The sequence below is a fragment of the Centroberyx affinis genome, unplaced genomic scaffold (genome assembly GCF_046629955.1).
Source record: "Centroberyx affinis isolate AG114_WGS23_722 - 3 ecotype Tasmania unplaced genomic scaffold, CSIRO-AGI_Caff_v1 ptg001434l_1, whole genome shotgun sequence".
In the NCBI taxonomy this organism is placed as follows: Eukaryota; Metazoa; Chordata; class Actinopteri; order Beryciformes; family Berycidae; genus Centroberyx; species Centroberyx affinis.
Window position 1 is genome coordinate 437,355 of NW_027279909.1, and position 18,955 is coordinate 456,309.

Below are 18,955 nucleotides of genomic sequence, written 5' to 3' on the forward strand. Positions count from 1 at the left end.
TGACTTCATACTTTTAATAAATCACAGCTTCACTGGACAGAGAGAAGTTTAATGTCTGAGTTGAGCCTTTGTATAATAACCTGTGAACTCAGAGACCCCCCGCTGTGTGGATGAGTGGGCAGAGTATTTCAATATGTAGAATGTGGAGTTGCATGTACATAGTTTACAAAAGTGGCTTGAATTAACTAACATCCTACAGTAGCAAATGTCATATCATCCTTATTCTGTTTTCAAACTTGTCTCACTAAGCTTTGATGTCCTCTGATGACTGTGAGTCACAAGCCATTTCAACACACCCACAGGAAAAGTTGCTGTTACAAACTACACAACTATGTCTCCCACTATATAATAGCTACATCATGGTTAGTAGGAGTTACGGAGAATGTTGAGTAGGAGTAGCTGAGCAATATGAGGTAAAAAATGTCACTGAATAACACCAGTATGTCCCTTTAAAACGTGCAGTTTCAATAAACACCTATGGATCTTAATGTCCATGCAAACTGTGTACTTGCATCAACTCTTAACATTCTGACATCAGTCCTTAGCGATACAAGCCTGGCCCAAGTGGGATTCAAACTACAGTCAAGGACAGTAAAAACTCTCAATTCTATCCCCTCAATAACATCTTCAGAGCAACTTCAGCAGCATTGCTTTGACATATTTGTTGATGAAAATGTCTCAACAAATACATATTAAACTGTCTGACTTCAGTGGGCATGATCTCGGTAAACCACTGGTAACTCTTGTACATCATTAGGCCTCTCCACAAAATCATTGCAGGATTACTGAACACAGACAGCATGACAACACTGTGAGTGTGGATCCAACAGACATCCGTGCTGAGTAATTTTAACACATCCCTCATCATTTGTTTATTGGTTTTTCATGCTCTGATTCCTCTTGTTATTTTTCATTAACAATGTCTGAGAGAGGAATAACTGCAGTCTTTGAATCTCAGTTGAAGTGTTTGGTATTTACAGGTGGCATCTGTGGTTTGGGTCCAACTCATTAGCAGGCTTGGGGACTGCTGTCAGGGGCCGAGTTTGGAGCGGTATCCTAAATGGAATGTGTGAGGTGTTTAGCTAAAAATTTCCAAAATATATAACACTTGCCTCAGCAAGGGAATAGGGAGAAATCCACAAATCACACACACACAGACACACACACACACACACACACACACACACACTGCTCTGGAGGACTGTGCAGGAGTTCTGGCCAATGCAAGATGAGGAATGCATCCCTTGTTGTGACAGTGATCTTAGTCTAAAAATGGATGAGAATAGGAGCTGCGTTGCTGTGTTTGTTGGTTGCTGCACTGGGAGTCCTGGGAGGAGAGCGGATATTCACCTGCAGTAAAGATCTGTCGCTCAACATGCTGTCAACATCTTGCAGGAGGAACATGTTTTCTCTTTTTAGTCATCTTGTGTGCCAAAATATTTCATCAACTCTAATGAGTTTGAACAAACATGCGGCGATAAGACAAAAATGAAGCTTTTTGCATTGGGAAAAAAAGAAGTGCTTTAGACATTTTACTGTATAGTGAGGCCTTTAACATGAGCACAGTGTAAAACATGGGAAAGACTCTATCACCAGGGCATTATTAGACAGATTAGTGGGGTTTGGTTTAGTTTTACCTTAGTTTACTTTGGGAAAATTACCCAAGCTAAAATCCACACCTCTTTCCTGCTAACTTCCTGTCATCATTACCTTTATTTCATTTAAACTGGAAAACAAGCAATAGTAAATACTAATTTACAATTGATGCTAACATTAAATAGTAAATACTGTAAGCTGATGTTAATTTTTTGATATATCCATCATACAGATCTAACAAGAGTTATACTTTATATGGTAAACGTGGTAGTGATTTGAATATTGTTTAGCAAATCATAGTGCATTCAGTTCCACCTTCCACCTACTGTACAGATATCTTAAAAATTTGTGCCTGTCTATTTCTGTGTAAGCACACACGTACATGTGTGTTTACACTGCACTGTTGTATTATTCATAGGTAACAGAATGTAACCTAGCGTCTGAGACAGATGGTCTGGCATATGTTCCTCTACCCGACTGCTTCTTTGGACACAGCACACACACATACGCACACACACACACACACATACGCACGCGCACACACAAAACCTAAAGCTTGGCGACCTGGTGTTCCTCAGCATCCCAATAAGCCCATAATAAGAATGAGAGTGACATTGTGAGGATTAACATAGCGCCATGGTGGAGATACAGATGGGGCCTCAGCGTGTCTCTAATGAATGTAGTCTGTAGAGCCAGTAGATCCGTCTGCTGTGTGTACAGTGGTTTATACACTGTAGCTCCACTTAATGACTTGGCCTCAGTTCAGGTCCCACTAAGATAAGTGCCAGGTGATGACGTGAGGGCTCTGCGGGTGTGACACAGTTAGTTCTGAACCCCTTAGCTCCCAGCAGGCATGCTCCCTGCGCGGGTTTCTCTAGAGTCCACAGGGGGCCGGGAGCCAAGAGGTGACACATAGCAGCAGGGAGGGGTGGGGGGTGAGGGGGGCAAGACCATGAACAACTGACGAAAAAAGAGAGGAGAGGTCCGCAGGGAGTTTTTTCTAATATGAAGAAGAAGAAGAAGAAGATGCGGAAGAAGAAGAAGAAGGAGGAGGAGTAGAGATTTCCGTGAAAAGTTTTGCCCCCGAGAGTTTCTGTACATTCCCGTTCACCCTCGGAGGAGTGAGTGACCGGGACAGCGGTAGAGGAGGAGAAGAGTTGGGGAAGCAGAGGAGATTCTCTTTGTGGAGAGGAGAGCGGCAGCTACAGCAGTCCGGTCTGGAGGTGGGTAGAGAGGAGAGGTAGCACAGAGACAGAGAGAGGCCAGAGAGAAAGGCCAGACCACTTTCGCGCCCCGGAAGACCGCGTCCCCCCAAAGTATGCCACCTGGGCTGCAGAGAGAGAGAGAGAGAGAGAGGGGACAGGGAAAGGTTAGGGACAGCCTACTGTACGTCTGCCTCTGCATGGCTGAAAGAGAGCTCGCTCACATGGGGAGGTCAGTCATGCAGACAGTGGGGGTGCAGAGAGGGGACACAGTCAGAGGAATGTTAGCACCTCTAAGCCTTTACTCAAAACCAGATTAATTAAGGGAGCTTAGGGCATCTCATTCTCCAGCAGTACTTGCTTTGTTCTCCTGATCTTGGTAATCCAGCTAAGTCTACCCTGAGTCTGCCAGGACCACTCACCCACACAGGCTGACCCATCATCGTTGGGCTCAAAGCCTTGGTTGCATCTCTTGTTGGCGCGGCACTTATAGCTGCCATAGGTATTGGTGCAGACGGGACGGTCCAGGGGGCACACAGAGGGGAACTGGGTACACTCATCTTTATCTAGGGGGGAGGAAATAAGGGAGGAAAGGGAGAGGGAGGGGAAAGAAGGAAAGACACTGTTCTTAAGATTGTCAAACATGAGGAAACAGGCATAGAGAGGTCAACAGACAGGTATGGAGGAACTTATGGAAGAACTTACCAGTGCATCTGCCATTCTCATTCATGGCGAACCCATGGCCACACTGCAAGAGACAGAAAAAAAACATATATAGACAACATATAAAATACATTTTGAAAGCCAATCTCATTAGAAACAGTTATTGATATTTTAAATTAAGAAATTATACTTTAAAACAGCATTTAAACTAATTTTATACATGATCGTAATGTTTTGAATGAGGAGAATTCAAGGCTGACATACAGTACTGTACCTCTATTTCCACAGTAGGAGTGGCTTCCTCCTCATCTCTTGGATAGGAGATCTCCAGCACGGAGTTGATCTCTGAAGGCTCCAGCGGTCTGGCTATTGAACGACCATCTGGCCAGTACACCTCCACATTGGTGGCCACATCCTTACCTGGTCAGACAGACAGACACACAGGAGAGGCTTCGTATATTTAGGGAATAATTTGTATTAACGGTTCCTTTATTGATTATTGCACAGATGGTTCATTCATAGGTTGTCATAAGTTTGCCTGATGAAGATTTCTCCTTCCTCTCTTTCTTTCTCTCTCTTTCTCTCTGACACACACACACACACATATGCACACAAAGTAGCTCTCTCCTCTTCTCCCTCCATTAACTATTTTAATCAGGCATAGAAAAAGACCCTCTCTAGGGGGCCTCTCAGGCCCTTTAATTAAAGTGGCATTTCTAATGTAAACAGATCTTGAGTTACCTTGCCAGACAGCGCTCTACTCAGCAGGTGTGTCTCTGAAGAGCCAAAGGACATTTCACCTGTTCAGCACCCATATGACACCCTCTCAGTGAGTGGTGGAGTGCGTGTCTCACATGTCTACCAGTAGTGATGCTCTCTGTCTGCTTGGAGGTCTGTTCTGAGGCCACAATGGTGTGGAAACAGTTTGCTCCTTACAGCATGTAATGAGTAATCAGGCATTGCAATTGAGTGTCTACAGAGCTGATCTGTGTTGGACCTTCCTGATGCAGAGCAGGCCCAGTAAGCAGGGCCAGGGAGCAGTGGTGGGTGGGCTGCCAGGGCTGGATGGCCACCAGCTGACTGGCCCGGGGGGTCTTAGACAGGGAGCTGGTTCCTAACAAGCCCGGCCAGCTTCCAACTACAGCACCTGTCCACCATCTCTCCCCCTCTCTCCGGCTCAGCTCCCTCCCACAGACAGCTCGCTCTCCCATGGGCCTCCAATCAGGCAGGAGGTATTAAAGCAATGCTTTCCACATGGAGCTTTCACTTTACTTCTCACTGTATTGCTTATTCTGTCCCTATCTATCTATCTATCTATCTATCTATCTATCTATCTATCTATCTATCTATCTATCTATCTATCTATCTATCTATCTCACACACAGCTGTTTGATCCCTGCAACAGCCATGTGTTCTGCCAAAGTGTCAAGACAGTGAACCATTACCTGCTCACTCATTGTAACTCACTGGAAATGCCTACATTGTACATTGGATCACACACACACACCACACACACAGAAAAATGTCTAACCTGGCCTCTCAAAATGCCCCCATAGGTAGCAGACCTACCAAGGCCAAAGTGGGCGACGGGCTCCATCTCACACAGGTACCCAGAGCCGCCGTCGATGATGCGTGTGTGTGGGCCGCTCCTCTTGGTGTACACCACCACCTTCGCCCCTCTGGCAAAGGCGCCAAACTGGGTCCGGGGGATCACACGCAGCCACGAGTTAGTGATGCCCTGACAGACAGATAGAAGGAGGAAAGACAAGGGGGAGATTAGGATTACACCACCCACTGAATGCCAGACCCACATTAAAGTTTCCAAAATATTGATGCACTCACACACACTCACCTGGTTGACTCTGTAGATGGCGAGTGGCTGCGCTGCACTCTCACCATGAGACACTAGCAGGTCCAGACGCCCATCTCCATCAAAGTCTGTTGCTACAGCTCCTGGAGATCCATAACACACATGATGCAACTAATCTCTTCAGAAAACAGACTATAAGATCACTTATTTGTCACTTTTATACTTATCCTTTGCATAATTTTTGAGTAGTCACTGATCTAATTCTGTGAAAGCAGCCTTCTTGCCTAACCCATGGGAACCCCAGATCCCTAGTGGAGCTCTGATGCCATCTGATGGTAGCATGCAGGCATAGCAGATTTATTCCAAGCAGGTCTCTTCAGACGTGATGTGAGGCTTGTGGGGCAGTCTTGCCTTGCTTATAATCCTTCATGTTTTGTTGTCAGACAGCTGTGTGTTCGGTCACACTCACCAGTTCCTCGCCCCTCTGGCTCCGCTGCCTCCCCAACATTCAGCTCCTCTATCTGGGGGTCTCCATGCTCTCTCCTGGTCACCCTACCACAGCAACAACACAGCAGTTAGTCAGTACAGAGTCGTTATAAATATGTAGAACTGTATGGTGAAATACACATGCAGTCATTATAAAGCCTCACTTTTTACAAGCTGCACTGCTGTTGCTGCACCCCCAAGAGACAACTCCTGCAGTACTGATGCAGGACAGATGCAGGTTGGGGCGACGTCTATACTGGCTAGCACTGTATCTTCAGTGACAAAGCATTTCTATATCAAACTTTCCTTAACTTATAATTTCATTTCACAGTGCAGTAAGTTAGGTGCTGATCTTTGCTATTAAACCCCAAACTCAGCTAAACATTGATTGGTTGTATTGAATTAATTAGCTTGAGCACAATAGTTTGAGCTTGGTGTTCCACTGCCAGAAGAGTTAATTTAGCTGATTCATTTTAATACTAGACAGTGATACCGCCATGGGCTCTGGACCAGTGGCCCTCATCAGACCAGCATCCTGTCCAGGAAGACAGATTGTCCTCCAATAAACTACCATTTGGGAATATTCTCATCCAGGAACTCTCTGGGGCTCAATCTGATTATTGACATCCAGCATGAATTGATCCACCAGCTCATAACAACATTTATCATGACTGCTACATCCTGTTCAGAAAAATATGCCAGATCAGATTTTCATTTCAACAGGATGGGTTTATTCTAGTGTTAAGTTCTAATAACTGATGTGTAGGAGTATCATGTATTGCATTTTGAGAACTGTATTCATTAATATTATCAAGGGAGGAAGCCAAACCGAGAGCCAAAAAGAGACCTAAAACTGTCTTAATGAAAGATTCATTCATGTGTGGAGGAGGAGGCGGGGTGCCAGACTAGATAAGTATCCTTGGCTGGGAATTTTAAATTCTTCTCAGCTTCTCAGCTCAGTTTTAGAATACTAAATCAAGGCACAAGACTAGTCCATTAAGCTCATCATCAAACTGCTATTAAAACCTGCTATTATAGTACTGTGTGTGTGTGTGTGTGTGTGTGTGTGTGTGTGTGTGTGTGTGTGTCCTGTATGAGTGTCATCTGTGAGTGTGTACCTAAAGAGCCTGTTGGCAGAGGAGCCCCTGTAGGCAATGTTATTGAAGAAGACCTCCAGCTCGTTGTCATTGTCAAAGTCTGCAGCAATAACGGTGCGCACCGGGGATGGCATGGAGAACTTCTGGGATGCTATGTCCTGTGCAGAGGGAACACACCAGGACAGCAGTGAAACACACACACACTGTATCACATACATTTATAAACACCCAAATCAACAGACAAGAAGTTATACTTGAAAATCAATGCAGATTTACATTGAACGTAGGCATTGCATATAGGCTAACATGGTGACAACAGCCTGCTGGCCTTATGTAATCCTGTTTTTTATTCATTAATGGTATTGTATTATTTATTTTAATTTACAATTTTATTATTGTTTGTATCGTACTTTCTAACACTGTTTGGAAATATTACATATAAATTAAAGTCATAATCAGCAACATTTAAATAAATGTTCGTTTGGCTACTCTCTATTGTCAGGTGATATAACACAATAGCTATTCAACCTATACCAAGTTCATGAAAGCATTTACATTTGCTATTCTCAACACCTGGTGTTGGGTAGGTCTTTTACAGGAAAGAGGTGCTGCGTACAGGAAGTGATGCTTTTAACATTTCTGGCAGCAGAAACAGCAGTTTGTTTGGAATAAATATAAGATGAACTGGGTAGTTAGCATGAGCACTGAAAGCCGCCATGGCTGAACAGAAAAGACTGATACCTACAGAAACTCAGACAGAAAATCCAAGGAAAAAAGACATCATAGTGTGATTGTAAAGTGATTTCAAAGTGCAACGCAAAAACACAACAACACTGACCACTTATCACCACAGATGTCACCAAAATTTAAAAAAAAAAGGATTTTGAGGATTTTATTTTATTTATTAGGGGTTTATTGTTATTATAGGCCTAGCCTGTAGACTAAAGTGCAAATATTTCAACATGTGGACAGATGGTGCAGTCTTTTGCTCTGGCGTAGTGCGAGCTGAGACAACCCAGTATCACATCACATCTCCTGTCACTCCATCCTAAGCAAGGATGAAAGGCTGGTGAAGTGGCTAGATAGACCCCCCCATAACCAGAAGGTCACAGGTTCAATCTCCACAACATACAACATGTCCATCAACAGTCATGTGTTCTGTCAAAGTGTCCTTGAGCAAGACTCTGAACCCCCCATCGGCTCACTGTAAATCACTCTGGATAGGAGTGTGAGCTGTATGCCTAAAAGATAAGAACAAAGGCCTTCTCCCATCCACTGGGCTGGGGGAAGCTGCCGCAGCCCTCATGCCCCGGGAACCTCTGCGGCAAGGAAGTTTTTGCATGGGAAAGTAACGGATATCTCCTCGCTTCAGTGACGCGGTGATAAGTCGAGGAAGAGTTATAGAGCAGCCCTTCACTCCCTCCAGTATTTACTCCCTGTTTTAATTATAAGGCTCATAAAGTCGCAGGGAGGGCTGCCCAGAGTGACCTTCTGCTTCTCAGGTGAAGGAGAGGGGATGGCCAACTGAGGCCATGAGGCTGACGGAGGGAGGGAGGGAGGGAGGGAGGGAGGGAGGGAAGGGTCCACATATACAGTAGGTGGATGAATGGATGTGTCATGAGGTCAAAGGGCAGGGCAAAGAATTCCCCTGAGTAAACACAGGATAAAATCTGGAGCATGGGATCATGGGATTCAGTCTGCATGGAATGAGGAGCCAAAGTTTTTGAGAAAAGTTGTTAATGTTGAGTAGAAATAAATTTGATCTATGATTTGATATGCAGCATATGTCGATATTTACAACTTATTACTGCACTTGAATAGATTTTTTGCTAATGGGCATTGGTATTTTTAAAAGTCTGTACTTTTACTTCTACTTGAGTAATTTACTCTACTTTAACTGGAGTAAGTTTTATCTTTAGAAATTAGAGTAGTGGATATAATGATATAGCAGTCACAGTTCTTCTGGACTTCAACTCGAGTTTTACTTGAGTAAAAGCACTCTACTGACTTGAGTACAGTTTAACTGAAGAAGCAATACTTCTACTTGGGACCTTTTCCATCAAAAAATACGTGTGTGTGTGTGTGTTTGTGTGTGTGTGTGTTTAAGACCTACTGCAAGGAAAACCTCTGCAATAGATTTTAATTAAAGCACAAACAGGCCTAATCTGCACTTTCCACCACCCAGACAAGCTGCTGTTTCAGCCCAATTTAATTAGCGGTTTACTGGAGTGATACAACAGCTTCATTATGGATGCCAAAGGTCAACACGGGTAGTGGGAGTGTCAGCTTGTGTGTGGAGTGGGTCTTAAACGTGTTGTGGGTTTGTGATTTACCCATCTTGCTGTAAAAAAAAAAAAAACATCAGATGGCTAATTGAATTTGTCTTCTGTGTGTGTGTGTGTGTGTGTGTGTGTGTGTGTGTGTGTATTTAGAGTGTGTGTTTGTGTACGTGTCACACTGATGGAACTGTCTCTGGGCCAAACATCACACATTAACCCCTTATTTGACCCCCATAAAGATGTCTCCTCTGACGTTTATCTCTACGGTAAAGGATGCGGTCACAGGTGCTGACAGATAGATCACTGAGCGTAAAACCTCTGCAGATTTACACACAGCTGAGCCTGTCTCTGTCTCTGCCGCTCTATACTACACACACACTGTCGGCCATCTCACAGCAGATGTCGGTGCGATCATTGAGTTGAGTAAATCAGGGCCCGTCCATCTTTTTAAATCTCACTAAATCCCAAAGTGAGCGAGCATTGACTAGTGCTCTCACTAGCCATCCATTAGCATTGATAATCCCGCGATTCACAGTGCTAATAGGTGAGCTTTGCTGTCTTTGTGCCGATTGTTCATTAGCCATTGATTCTGGACAGAGGGAGGAGAAGAGAAAGCCAAGTCCTCTCTCTCAAAGTCTCAGCAGCTGCATTTGATCATTTGTGGGAGGGGATCATTAGACACAAAGAATGAAGATTACCAATGATCAATGCAGCGCTCAATAAAGAAATAGAGTAAATGCTAATTTATTACAGTGCAGGGCAGATCTGGATATAATAGGAGGATGTTTTGCAGTGACGATCATTGGCACTCCTACCTTGAACCTCTGTTTGCGGTTGTTCAGCTGCATGTACAGGCGATGTGGCCCGTTCCAGTTGCCGTAGACGATGTCTGTCTTACCATCGCGGTTGAAGTCTGCCAGAGCGACCCCTCTGCCATGCTGCATGGGGTCCTCAACACCTAGGATTGCATGTTACACCACAGACACATGATCTAGTTAAATGGGGAAAACTAAAGTGTTCAGAATTCCCTCTGTAAACCCCTGCTGTTAAAGAAACCAGATAAGTGTAAGTGTATGAACTGGGACCATTGTCTCTGTTTGTCTTGTTTCTGACCCAAGCTACACTGAGTGGATGAGCAGTGAAACCAGCCTAGTTTGCGTCAGTTTTTACATAAAGTATAGCATAGTGCATGTGTTAATACTCTCTAAAACAGTTTACCATGTGTATTGTGGTTTTTGCACTAGATTCACATTATTTCTGGAAATAATAACAACAGTATATTTTTATTCCTCCTCGTTCCTCTCACCGGCCTGCTGTGCCACATCAGTGAAAGTTCCATCTCCGTTGTTCCTGAAGAGGAAGTTGGGTCCGTACTCGTTGTCACAAAACACATCAGACAGGGTTTGACTTACAATGGGCCCCACCACCACACCTCGCCCTCCTGCGCAGAGACAGAGAGAGGAAGGAAAGTGAGCGAAGAGCAGAGATGAGACCCAGAGGTGAAGAGAAAATGAGGTGGTTAAAGAGACGGTAAGCGGAAGAGAGGGCAAAAAAAATGAGGAGAGGAAAAAATGAAGAGCGAGAGAGAACAGAATAGAGGGAGAGAGATCAGGCTCCATAACAGAAGTGATCAGAGAGAGATCATTACTGTCTTTCCAGGCCATTTCCTCTAAGCAGGGCAGGTCTTTCTGCTGACACAGACACTGATTATGATGGGATACACACATACACACATTCACAAACACACAGACAAATACACCTGTACCTGCACAAATAAAACACATGCACACACAGGCACGCCGCACACTGAGAATCTCTTGCATTAACCAAAGTCTTACAATAATTTGAAAAAATCTTCCTCTTTCCTCAATGCTGTGCCTGTTCGATACACACTCAATATCACCCTAGGATTTTCCAATGACATTCTATAAAATAAAGTGTTTCGACAGAGTATCTCATCTGAAACTGGTGGAGTCTAATTATGGAGTTGAGAAGGTTTTGATTGCCCTTCCAGTATGCAGAGTCAGTGCTGTGCGTCAGGACTATCCCCTGATTTACTGACCCGCTCTATCAGCCCAGACAAATATCACCAGCCCCCTACGGCCATAAACCACTAATGTCTCTCTAGAGACATGTAACCATTAGATATACAACTGCACCGACTGTCCCTCTGCACTGATTAACGACAGTTTGATGACAAAGGCATCTACAGTTAATCATTCACAGCCAATCTGTGCTGGCTGACTCTGCCCCCTGGTGGCTAACATGACAAACTACATGTAGAAAAATCGAAATGATTCTCTTTGTTTAGCATATATTATGCTAAAATATAGACAGCATATTTTCACTGAACAAAGCATAGTTAACTCCTATCACCGGTCTCCTATCAGGACCAAAATTATTCTTAGAAGGGTTCCCACACTCACTTGAACATCAAATTCAAGGACTTTTCAATGACTTTCAAGGTCTTGTTTGGTGAAATTCGAGTACTCAAACTGACACTGGTCACACTTAGACATCATAGAGGCCTCATTTTTTACTCATGATCTTGTCAAGTCAAGAAATCATGGTGAAATCATTAATTTTAAAACTGCTGCTATGTCAAAGCAAATCTCCATCGCAGGGTTTTTCCTCGGGATGTGAAGTGTTGATCCTGGGACAGAGAGAGGCCCAGAGAGCTGAGGCATATTGATGAATTTGGGTGCTATATTTTATTTTTTTTAAAAACAAGCACTTTCAAGGCCATCCATTCATTTTCAAAACTTTTAAGGCCTCATTTTACTTTTCTCAAATCCACAAGCTTCCCAGGATTTTAAAGGCTGTGGGAACCCTGTCTCATGACGTAAAAACAAAAAAGCTAATTTGCCTTGATGGCGTCAACTCTGCTTCACTGATTCTTGTAACACTGGTCTTGATTTTCCAGTCTCTGGCCACATATAGTAACACTTTGACCAGACTTGACTGTGACTGAGACAGTCACAAAGAAAGACATCCACATACTTAAATTCCAGCCCCAGGCCCTAGCAGGAGGCCCAGGGCATGCTGCCTGGGGAGCCACACTAGGCAGTGATAGATGCCATCTCTGGGCCATTGAGCTGGTCCAGGCTGATCTATGGGTGCGTCGCCCTTCCCTTTCGCTTCCCTGTGACTTTGACTGGAGTAAACAGCTGACAGGGCCAAAAGAGCCCACTAACGCCTCTCTCCCTCTCTCCAGCCCTCTCTCGCTGCCCGCACTCCACCACTCATCGTGTTCTATTGCTTTCTCTCTCTTCCTCTTTTATGCCCCTTGTACCACTCCAACTCTGCCTCACTCACCTTCCTATACGAACACCCACCTCTCTCTACTCGGGCCCTATATTTCAGACTCTCTGGGTACAGTGAGCACATGTTCCTCTGCAGGTGTCTGTATAAATCAGACTGAGAGTCCGGTAGTTGCTGTGCTGGGTGGCCATAAAGCCATGGTCTGCATCACACACGCACTCACACAGTCATTTGTTCTTTCTCGTGACAAGCGCAGTAATGTGAAGACACATACAAACACACACATATCTAGAGAAATGCACCCGCACACACCTACCAGTGAACTTGTTGACTCCAGCCTGCTCTGCCACGTTGGAGAGGGCGACGACGCCCTGCGAAAGGTCACTGGCAGCCTCGTCCATCTCTATGAGGGCATGTGGACCCACGTTGCCACTGGCATAGTTGGCTATGTAGATAGCATAGCGGCCTGTACCCTGGAAAAAAAAGCAAACATGACTTACTTTTGTTACCAAACTTCAAAGCATACCATAAGAAGCCAGTAATTGCATGGGCAATTACTGGTTAATTAATTGATTAACTTTTACTGATCAAGTAGCCCCCTATCCGCTTTATCTTTTGACTTGTCTTTTCTCTCGCAATCCCACTGAACATACTACACATCTCACCCTTCACCTTTTCCCAATCAAACACTTTCTTTCCCCTTTATCTCCCCTATCTCCCCATTTCCCACCCTTTCCCCCCCACTTTCTCCTGTTCTCCCCCTACCCTCTTTTCTCTGCCTCCCGTTAGAGATTAATTTCACACTCCATTATCAGTCAGAGTCCCTGCAGACACAAACTCACAGACGGAACCACACTAATAGACTGCACACTCTATTCCAATGAGCTTCCCCACCAGGGCTAACACATTTCAATCAATACAAACACACACACACACACACACACACACACACACATACACACATACACACACACACACACACACACACACACACACTCTGAGCATTCGTGTAAACATCGCCATATTTCCACAGGACAGAAAGGTAAATGAGTCTAGTTGATGTAAATGTCAAGAAGCGTTACACTTAGCCTCCCACCATGGCCAACTGAGGTGAGAGGAGTGCTGTGCGTGTGCACATGTGCGTGTGCACACACACACACACACACACACACACACACACACACACACACAAACATACACACACTTAACAAACTTGGAGAAAATTAGAATGAACTAGAATGAAAGGCTTGAAGGCCACTGGCAGTTACTTAACAGAGTTAAAAGTCAATGATTTTTCAATAAGTCTTCACCCAAGGCTAATTTCTGTCACTGGAATTGCCATCGTGATCGTGAGTAGTGTGATACGCATGCCTGCGAAGTGCACGTTCGTGCAGGAATACAGTAATGTATGCCCTTTGCACCAGTGTTTCCCCGTATCATTGAGCAGGCAGGAAGGGTCCTGCTGCCGAGAGAAGCTACCACCCCCACGGTAGAATTTAATCTGTATTGTTTTCAAAGGAAAATTGTATCATACAGTCTAAATGCTGTTTTTTCAAAGGCCTTTCAGTCAGGCTTCTAAATTGCACTTATTTCAGAAAACTGAAGCTCAAAGCTCCTTGCTGCCTACCAGCAATAAGTGAACCAATCCATCAGTTCAATGTGAGACCTCTCAATATGTCACCTTCATCAGTTTGTATGAGACTAATGATGGGACTTCACTTTCAAGGAGACTGTGAGAGATGAAGTGGTCTGGATGAGTAATTATCCCTCTCTCTCTCTGACTGATAGCATTCTATTTATAGGTAAACAAAACCCAACACATTAGTTACCTAGCTGACTACATAACATGGCTGGTCCAGTATTGGATTCTGTAACCTTGTGCTGTTGCTCCAATACTGATGACAAAGTCCTACTATATGAGTCAAATTCACACTGTCTTCACCGATGACTGTCTGTGGTCCTGTGTTTAGAGGGACTGGAAAGTTACAGGGTCACTTAAGAAGAGTGTGTGAACAGGAAGAGGAAGAATATTAAGGAGAAGATGAAGAAGAGAACAAAGACAAAGAAAACAAGGAAGAAGAAGTAGAAGAAGAAGAAGAAGAAGAAGAAGCTTAGTCAGCATTAAGAAAATGTATTCTCTCTCCACCAGTCTGCTGGAACTAACACAGAACCACAGACAAGCAGGTTTTGCCTCATTCTATAAAAGCGCGATGCCTTTCAAAGTAGATATCTTTCCAATCAGTTTGGCAGCCATACAGCCTATCAGTGCTCAGTGGGATGGGACTGTGGTTAAAAAACTCTATTCTGATCCCTACTGTCCTCTCCCCACTATTACTGGCTTTATGCCTTATCCTGATTGGAAGTGAGAATGGTGTGCATGTGTGAGAATGAAAGAAAGAAAGAAAGAAAGAAAGAAAGAAAGAAAGAAAGAAAGAAAGAAAGAAAGAAAGAAAGAAAGAAAGAAAGAAAGTGAGTGGGAGAGAGTCAGTGAGGAGAGAGAAAAAGACAGAAGAAAGAGATAGAAAGAGAGTGAGAGAGTAAGAGGGAGAAGGCAGCAGTGTGCAGTCATCACTCCTCCCCTCGTACGATGTTCTATAAAACAAACGAGCCCTGGCTTCTGTAATTACACTGGTGCGATGGACAGAAGAGAGACAAAATGGCACACCATTCCCCCAAATGAACTGTCATAGCACATGCTGAGAAGGGCGGCGTAGGCAGGGCATGAGTTATCACTGGTAAACAAACAGAAGCGCACAAATGCACTCATGCATGTACACAGAAGACACTCTAGGGAGTTGCATTTGCAGTGTGTATGTGATTATATATATACAGTATATGTGTGTGTGTGTGTGTGTGGGTGTGTGTGTGTGTGTGTGCAGTACCTTCCTGTCCACACAGGCCACTGAGCGCCCGGCCATACGGTTGGCTACATCTCTGTGCTCGTTAATCTCATCGTTCAGCAGATCTTCAAAGCGTCCATTACGGAACTTAAACAGCTTGTCAGAATATGTCGCCCGACCTTGAACAGAGTGACAGAGTTCAGGAGAGGGAAAGAGTGAGCAGGGAGAGGAGAGGGATTATGCAATCCAACAACGGTGGGTGACTGAAAACAGAACAGCAGGTTACTATAGCTGAAAGTGAGAAATGTAATAGATGTGTTTTTGTGAAAGTGATAGAGCTGAGGTATTGCAGTTTTGGCAGTGTGCACTCTACACCTCTCCGATTGATTAATAGCAGCACAAAGCCTGTCTGTTATCTGATGAAGACTCAGATGAGATAAGCTTTATATCTGCATATTGATTCTCCTTCTGCTTTGTCTCTGTACCTGAAAAAGAGGCATAACCCCTCTGTGTGTGTGTGTGTGTGTGTGTGTGTGTGTGCATGTGACTGTGTGCACACACATACACGTGTGTCTATGTGTTTGCATGCATAAGTGTGTGTGTTTGTGTCTGTGTCATGGCATGCTCATGTACTGTACCAGAGAAGGCATTATTGGTGTTAAGGACATAAATCTCCTCCCGACCATCCCCGTCGATGTCACAAGCTGTCACTCCGATGGCGTTGCCTTGACGGTCTCTCAGGGCATAGAACGGGGAGCTGCGGTTGTCAACAGCTATGTTGACAAGCCTCTTCCTCTGCTTGTCATACTTCAGTACCAGGTTGGGGCCATTGTAGCTGTCACCAGGGACCAATAACAAGCTGTTACAATTCTGCTACATGAGTCTCTCTCTGTCTGCAGGATTTTTGAAGCCTAAATCAGGCAATGCCACTTCCTCCTTCCTCACAGTCAAGATCTCATAATTAGCAACTAATGAAGCAGCCTGAAAAACCTGAAATTACTTTTCACTTTGCTTCATTGTTAAAATGAAACGCCATATGGGGCAATGTAGGGCAACAGTGATCTTCCCTAATCAGAGAATCTAATTCGTGTAGCGATCAGGAGTGCTGCTTTAATAGTTCAACCTACGTACTATTAGGCAAAACTTTAAAAATCGGCTTAGCTAGCCTGAGCATGACTAATGATTCTGGATGTTCATCCAAGCTTTTAATATAACCAAGGCTAGATAATGTTAGTACAGTGGGAGGGTGGACAAGTCTACATTTTCCGCTTAGCAAAGAGGCATTTTAAGAAGAAGAGATTTAATTTCTGTCTGAATATTAAAGTTACATAAGTCACTTGAGTGTTGCACAAGTTTGGTTATACAAAGTATTTTGTAACTCAGCTCCAGGGGATATTGTTGCTGGTCCGATCATGCTGGGAGTGAGACAGAGAAGAGGCCACACGGAGGACAAGAAAACCTGTCATTCATTAACACTTCTCTCTCTTATGACCGCTAGCCAGGTCATACAATCTAATTATGAATGAAACTGTCATTCCCACCAACAAAGTGGGACCACAGTCATTTCCTTCCACTTTAGTATATGTTGGACATTTGGATATAGTCTAAGGGGGATGCATGAATTTCCATTTCACCACGCCACACTTCACTAGACCAGAGAGCAACAATGCCAATGAGAACTAAAAACTAAAACACTCCATCTTCACTGTAGAGAAGCTTCCCACCCCCCACTGAAACGTCCATTCAAATCAAGAGCAGATTGTATGAGGTCTTGTGATGGCCTGCTTCCCTATCCAGGATACCTGCTGAATAGGACGTCTTGGCTAAATGACATTTATTAAGGAGGGTCATTTTCTTCAATCTATATTCTGTTAAGCATTGTGAAATTCATTCCTGCTTCATTGGACAGACTCGTCCTGCAGGCTTGCCAAACTGCTCCCATCAATGGCGCTCTATCCAATCACATCCATTTTCATCAGCTGAGTGAGCCTCGGGGCAACCTTACCATCTCTTCTCTTATAGTCTTTGTCTTTGTATTCAACCTTTAGCTCAGGAAACGACACTGCACTTCCATTTTTTTCCCTTATGTTAGGGTTAGTACGAAGATCATTCTCCAGTTAATGAATTGCTCTAATGTGTACAAGGTCAGAAAAATGAAGGTGTGCTTATAATACTATAAGAAGAGCAAGGAGATGTTAAAGGAATAGTTCACCCAAAAATGAAAATTTTGTCATTATCTACTCACCCTCATGTCATCTGAAACACTGGTGTTGGTATGTCAATATAACACACAGCGAGTTTGCTAGCACCACTCTGTAACAACACTTGAGTGAATGGAGACTGTTTCTTTAGAGTTCCAAAAAGGGCAAAAAATGACCATAAAATTAATCCAAGTGTTCTGAAGCCAAACGGTTGCACTGTGGGTCCAAAAATCCAATATATACCTCATTATCTCCTGGATTTTCCCCACTCACAAAGCTCTGATCGCCCCCACAGCAATCTGGTGGAAGAGTCTTGCTGCCTTCATGTGCTCCTCGTAAGCTCGCACTTCCGAGTTTTACACCAAGTGGTACAGAGCTACTTTGTGCTACAATGGCAGAATGAAGAGGAGAATATTCACATTTATTGGCTGATAGTTCTTATGCATGGCACCTAAAAGTTAAACAAGGAGTTAGAATTTCATATCTTGGCATCTCGGGTATCATGTGAAATTTGACTTATTGGGACGTTCAAGCACACTACCTGTAATTACAATATTTCAGACAGCATTTGAAGGCAGCATCTGCTTGCTACTGTTGCGACGGTTGGCGACGTGTCAAGGTAAATATAGAATTTTTGGAACCAAAGTGTAATTGTTTGGCTCCAGAACACTTGGATTGTGCTGTTTGGAGTAATTTTATGGTCATTTTTTGCCCTTTTTGGAACTCTAAAGAAACAGTTTCCATGCAGTTGTTTTGGAGAAAGCTGCTATGGAGCAGTGCTAGCAAACTCGCTGTGTGTTATATTGACATTAGAACTTCACCAGTGTTTCACCTGACATGGGGGTGAGTAGATAATGACAAATTTTCATTTTTGGGTCAACTATTCCTTTAAGGATTTAGTGGAGTTCTTCATGAAGCTGGGATGAATCTTTAAAACTTTAACACAAGGATACACCCCACCCTCCCCTCTCCCCCTCTCCTTCCCTCCCTCTCTCACCCAGCCACAAAAATCTCCAGGTCTCCGTCTCCGTCCACGTCAGTGACGGCCACGCCGTAGTTGAGCTGGGTGGGGTTGTTCTCGTAGTCAGGAGGAAGGACGGTCTGGGTTACGGCTGAGAACATGGGCTCTGATCGCTGAGCCAAGGACAGAGCAGGCAGGAGCACAACCAGCCACAGCAACATCCTTACCTAGAGGTGAAAACACACTTTGTCTGAAGAAGTCTCCCATCATATTTCTAGCTTGTATCTTTCTTGCATTAGTACTGCAAAGGCTGCTGCGGCTACTGCTATGATGCTACAGTACATCTGTGAAAACACGCATGCTCATACAGAGGTACATCACACACACAGTACAGCACAATTCACTCCAGTCCATCATAAATATATGCAGCCCAACACATACACACAATGCACACACACACACACACACCTCTTCAGAAGAAATTTGTCCCAGCAGTTGAGGCAAATGCAAATCAAATGAAAACATTGAGTCATACATTTGCAAACTTCAACACATGCCC

The 18,955-nt window shown here is 44.0% G+C and overlaps 1 protein-coding gene across 1 annotated transcript; it reads right to left on the minus strand.

Moving 5' to 3' along the window:
* Positions 1-2,798: 2,798 nt before the first annotated feature.
* Positions 2,799-18,617, minus strand: crtac1b (cartilage acidic protein 1b). The gene is made up of 14 exons (XM_071526622.1): positions 18,433-18,617; positions 15,873-16,069; positions 15,277-15,413; positions 12,711-12,867; positions 10,440-10,574; positions 9,949-10,091; positions 6,876-7,012; positions 5,741-5,823; positions 5,314-5,414; positions 5,031-5,199; positions 3,736-3,881; positions 3,504-3,546; positions 3,221-3,364; positions 2,799-2,926 (listed from the first exon to the last, which is right to left on the minus strand). Exons 1-14 carry the CDS (start codon positions 18,615-18,617, stop codon positions 2,799-2,801), a joined length of 1,905 nt encoding a protein of 634 aa, XP_071382723.1.
* Between the last annotated feature and the right edge of the window lie 338 nt (positions 18,618-18,955).

What these genes read in the sequence shown, in the direction of transcription:
- crtac1b (XM_071526622.1), bottom strand. Translation starts at nt 18,617, where the DNA reads ATGTTGCTGTGGCTGGTTGTGCTCCTGCCTGCTCTGTCCTTGGCTCAG. An exon ending in TGATGTGGCACAGCAGGCCG is followed by an intron (nt 10,092 to 10,439) that starts GTGAGAGGAACG and finishes ATGCAATCCTAG; the next exon opens with GTGTTGAGGACCCCATGCAG. An exon ending in TGAGAATGGCAGATGCACTG is followed by an intron (nt 3,365 to 3,503) that starts GTAAGTTCTTCC and finishes CCTCCCCCCTAG; the next exon opens with ATAAAGATGAGTGTACCCAG.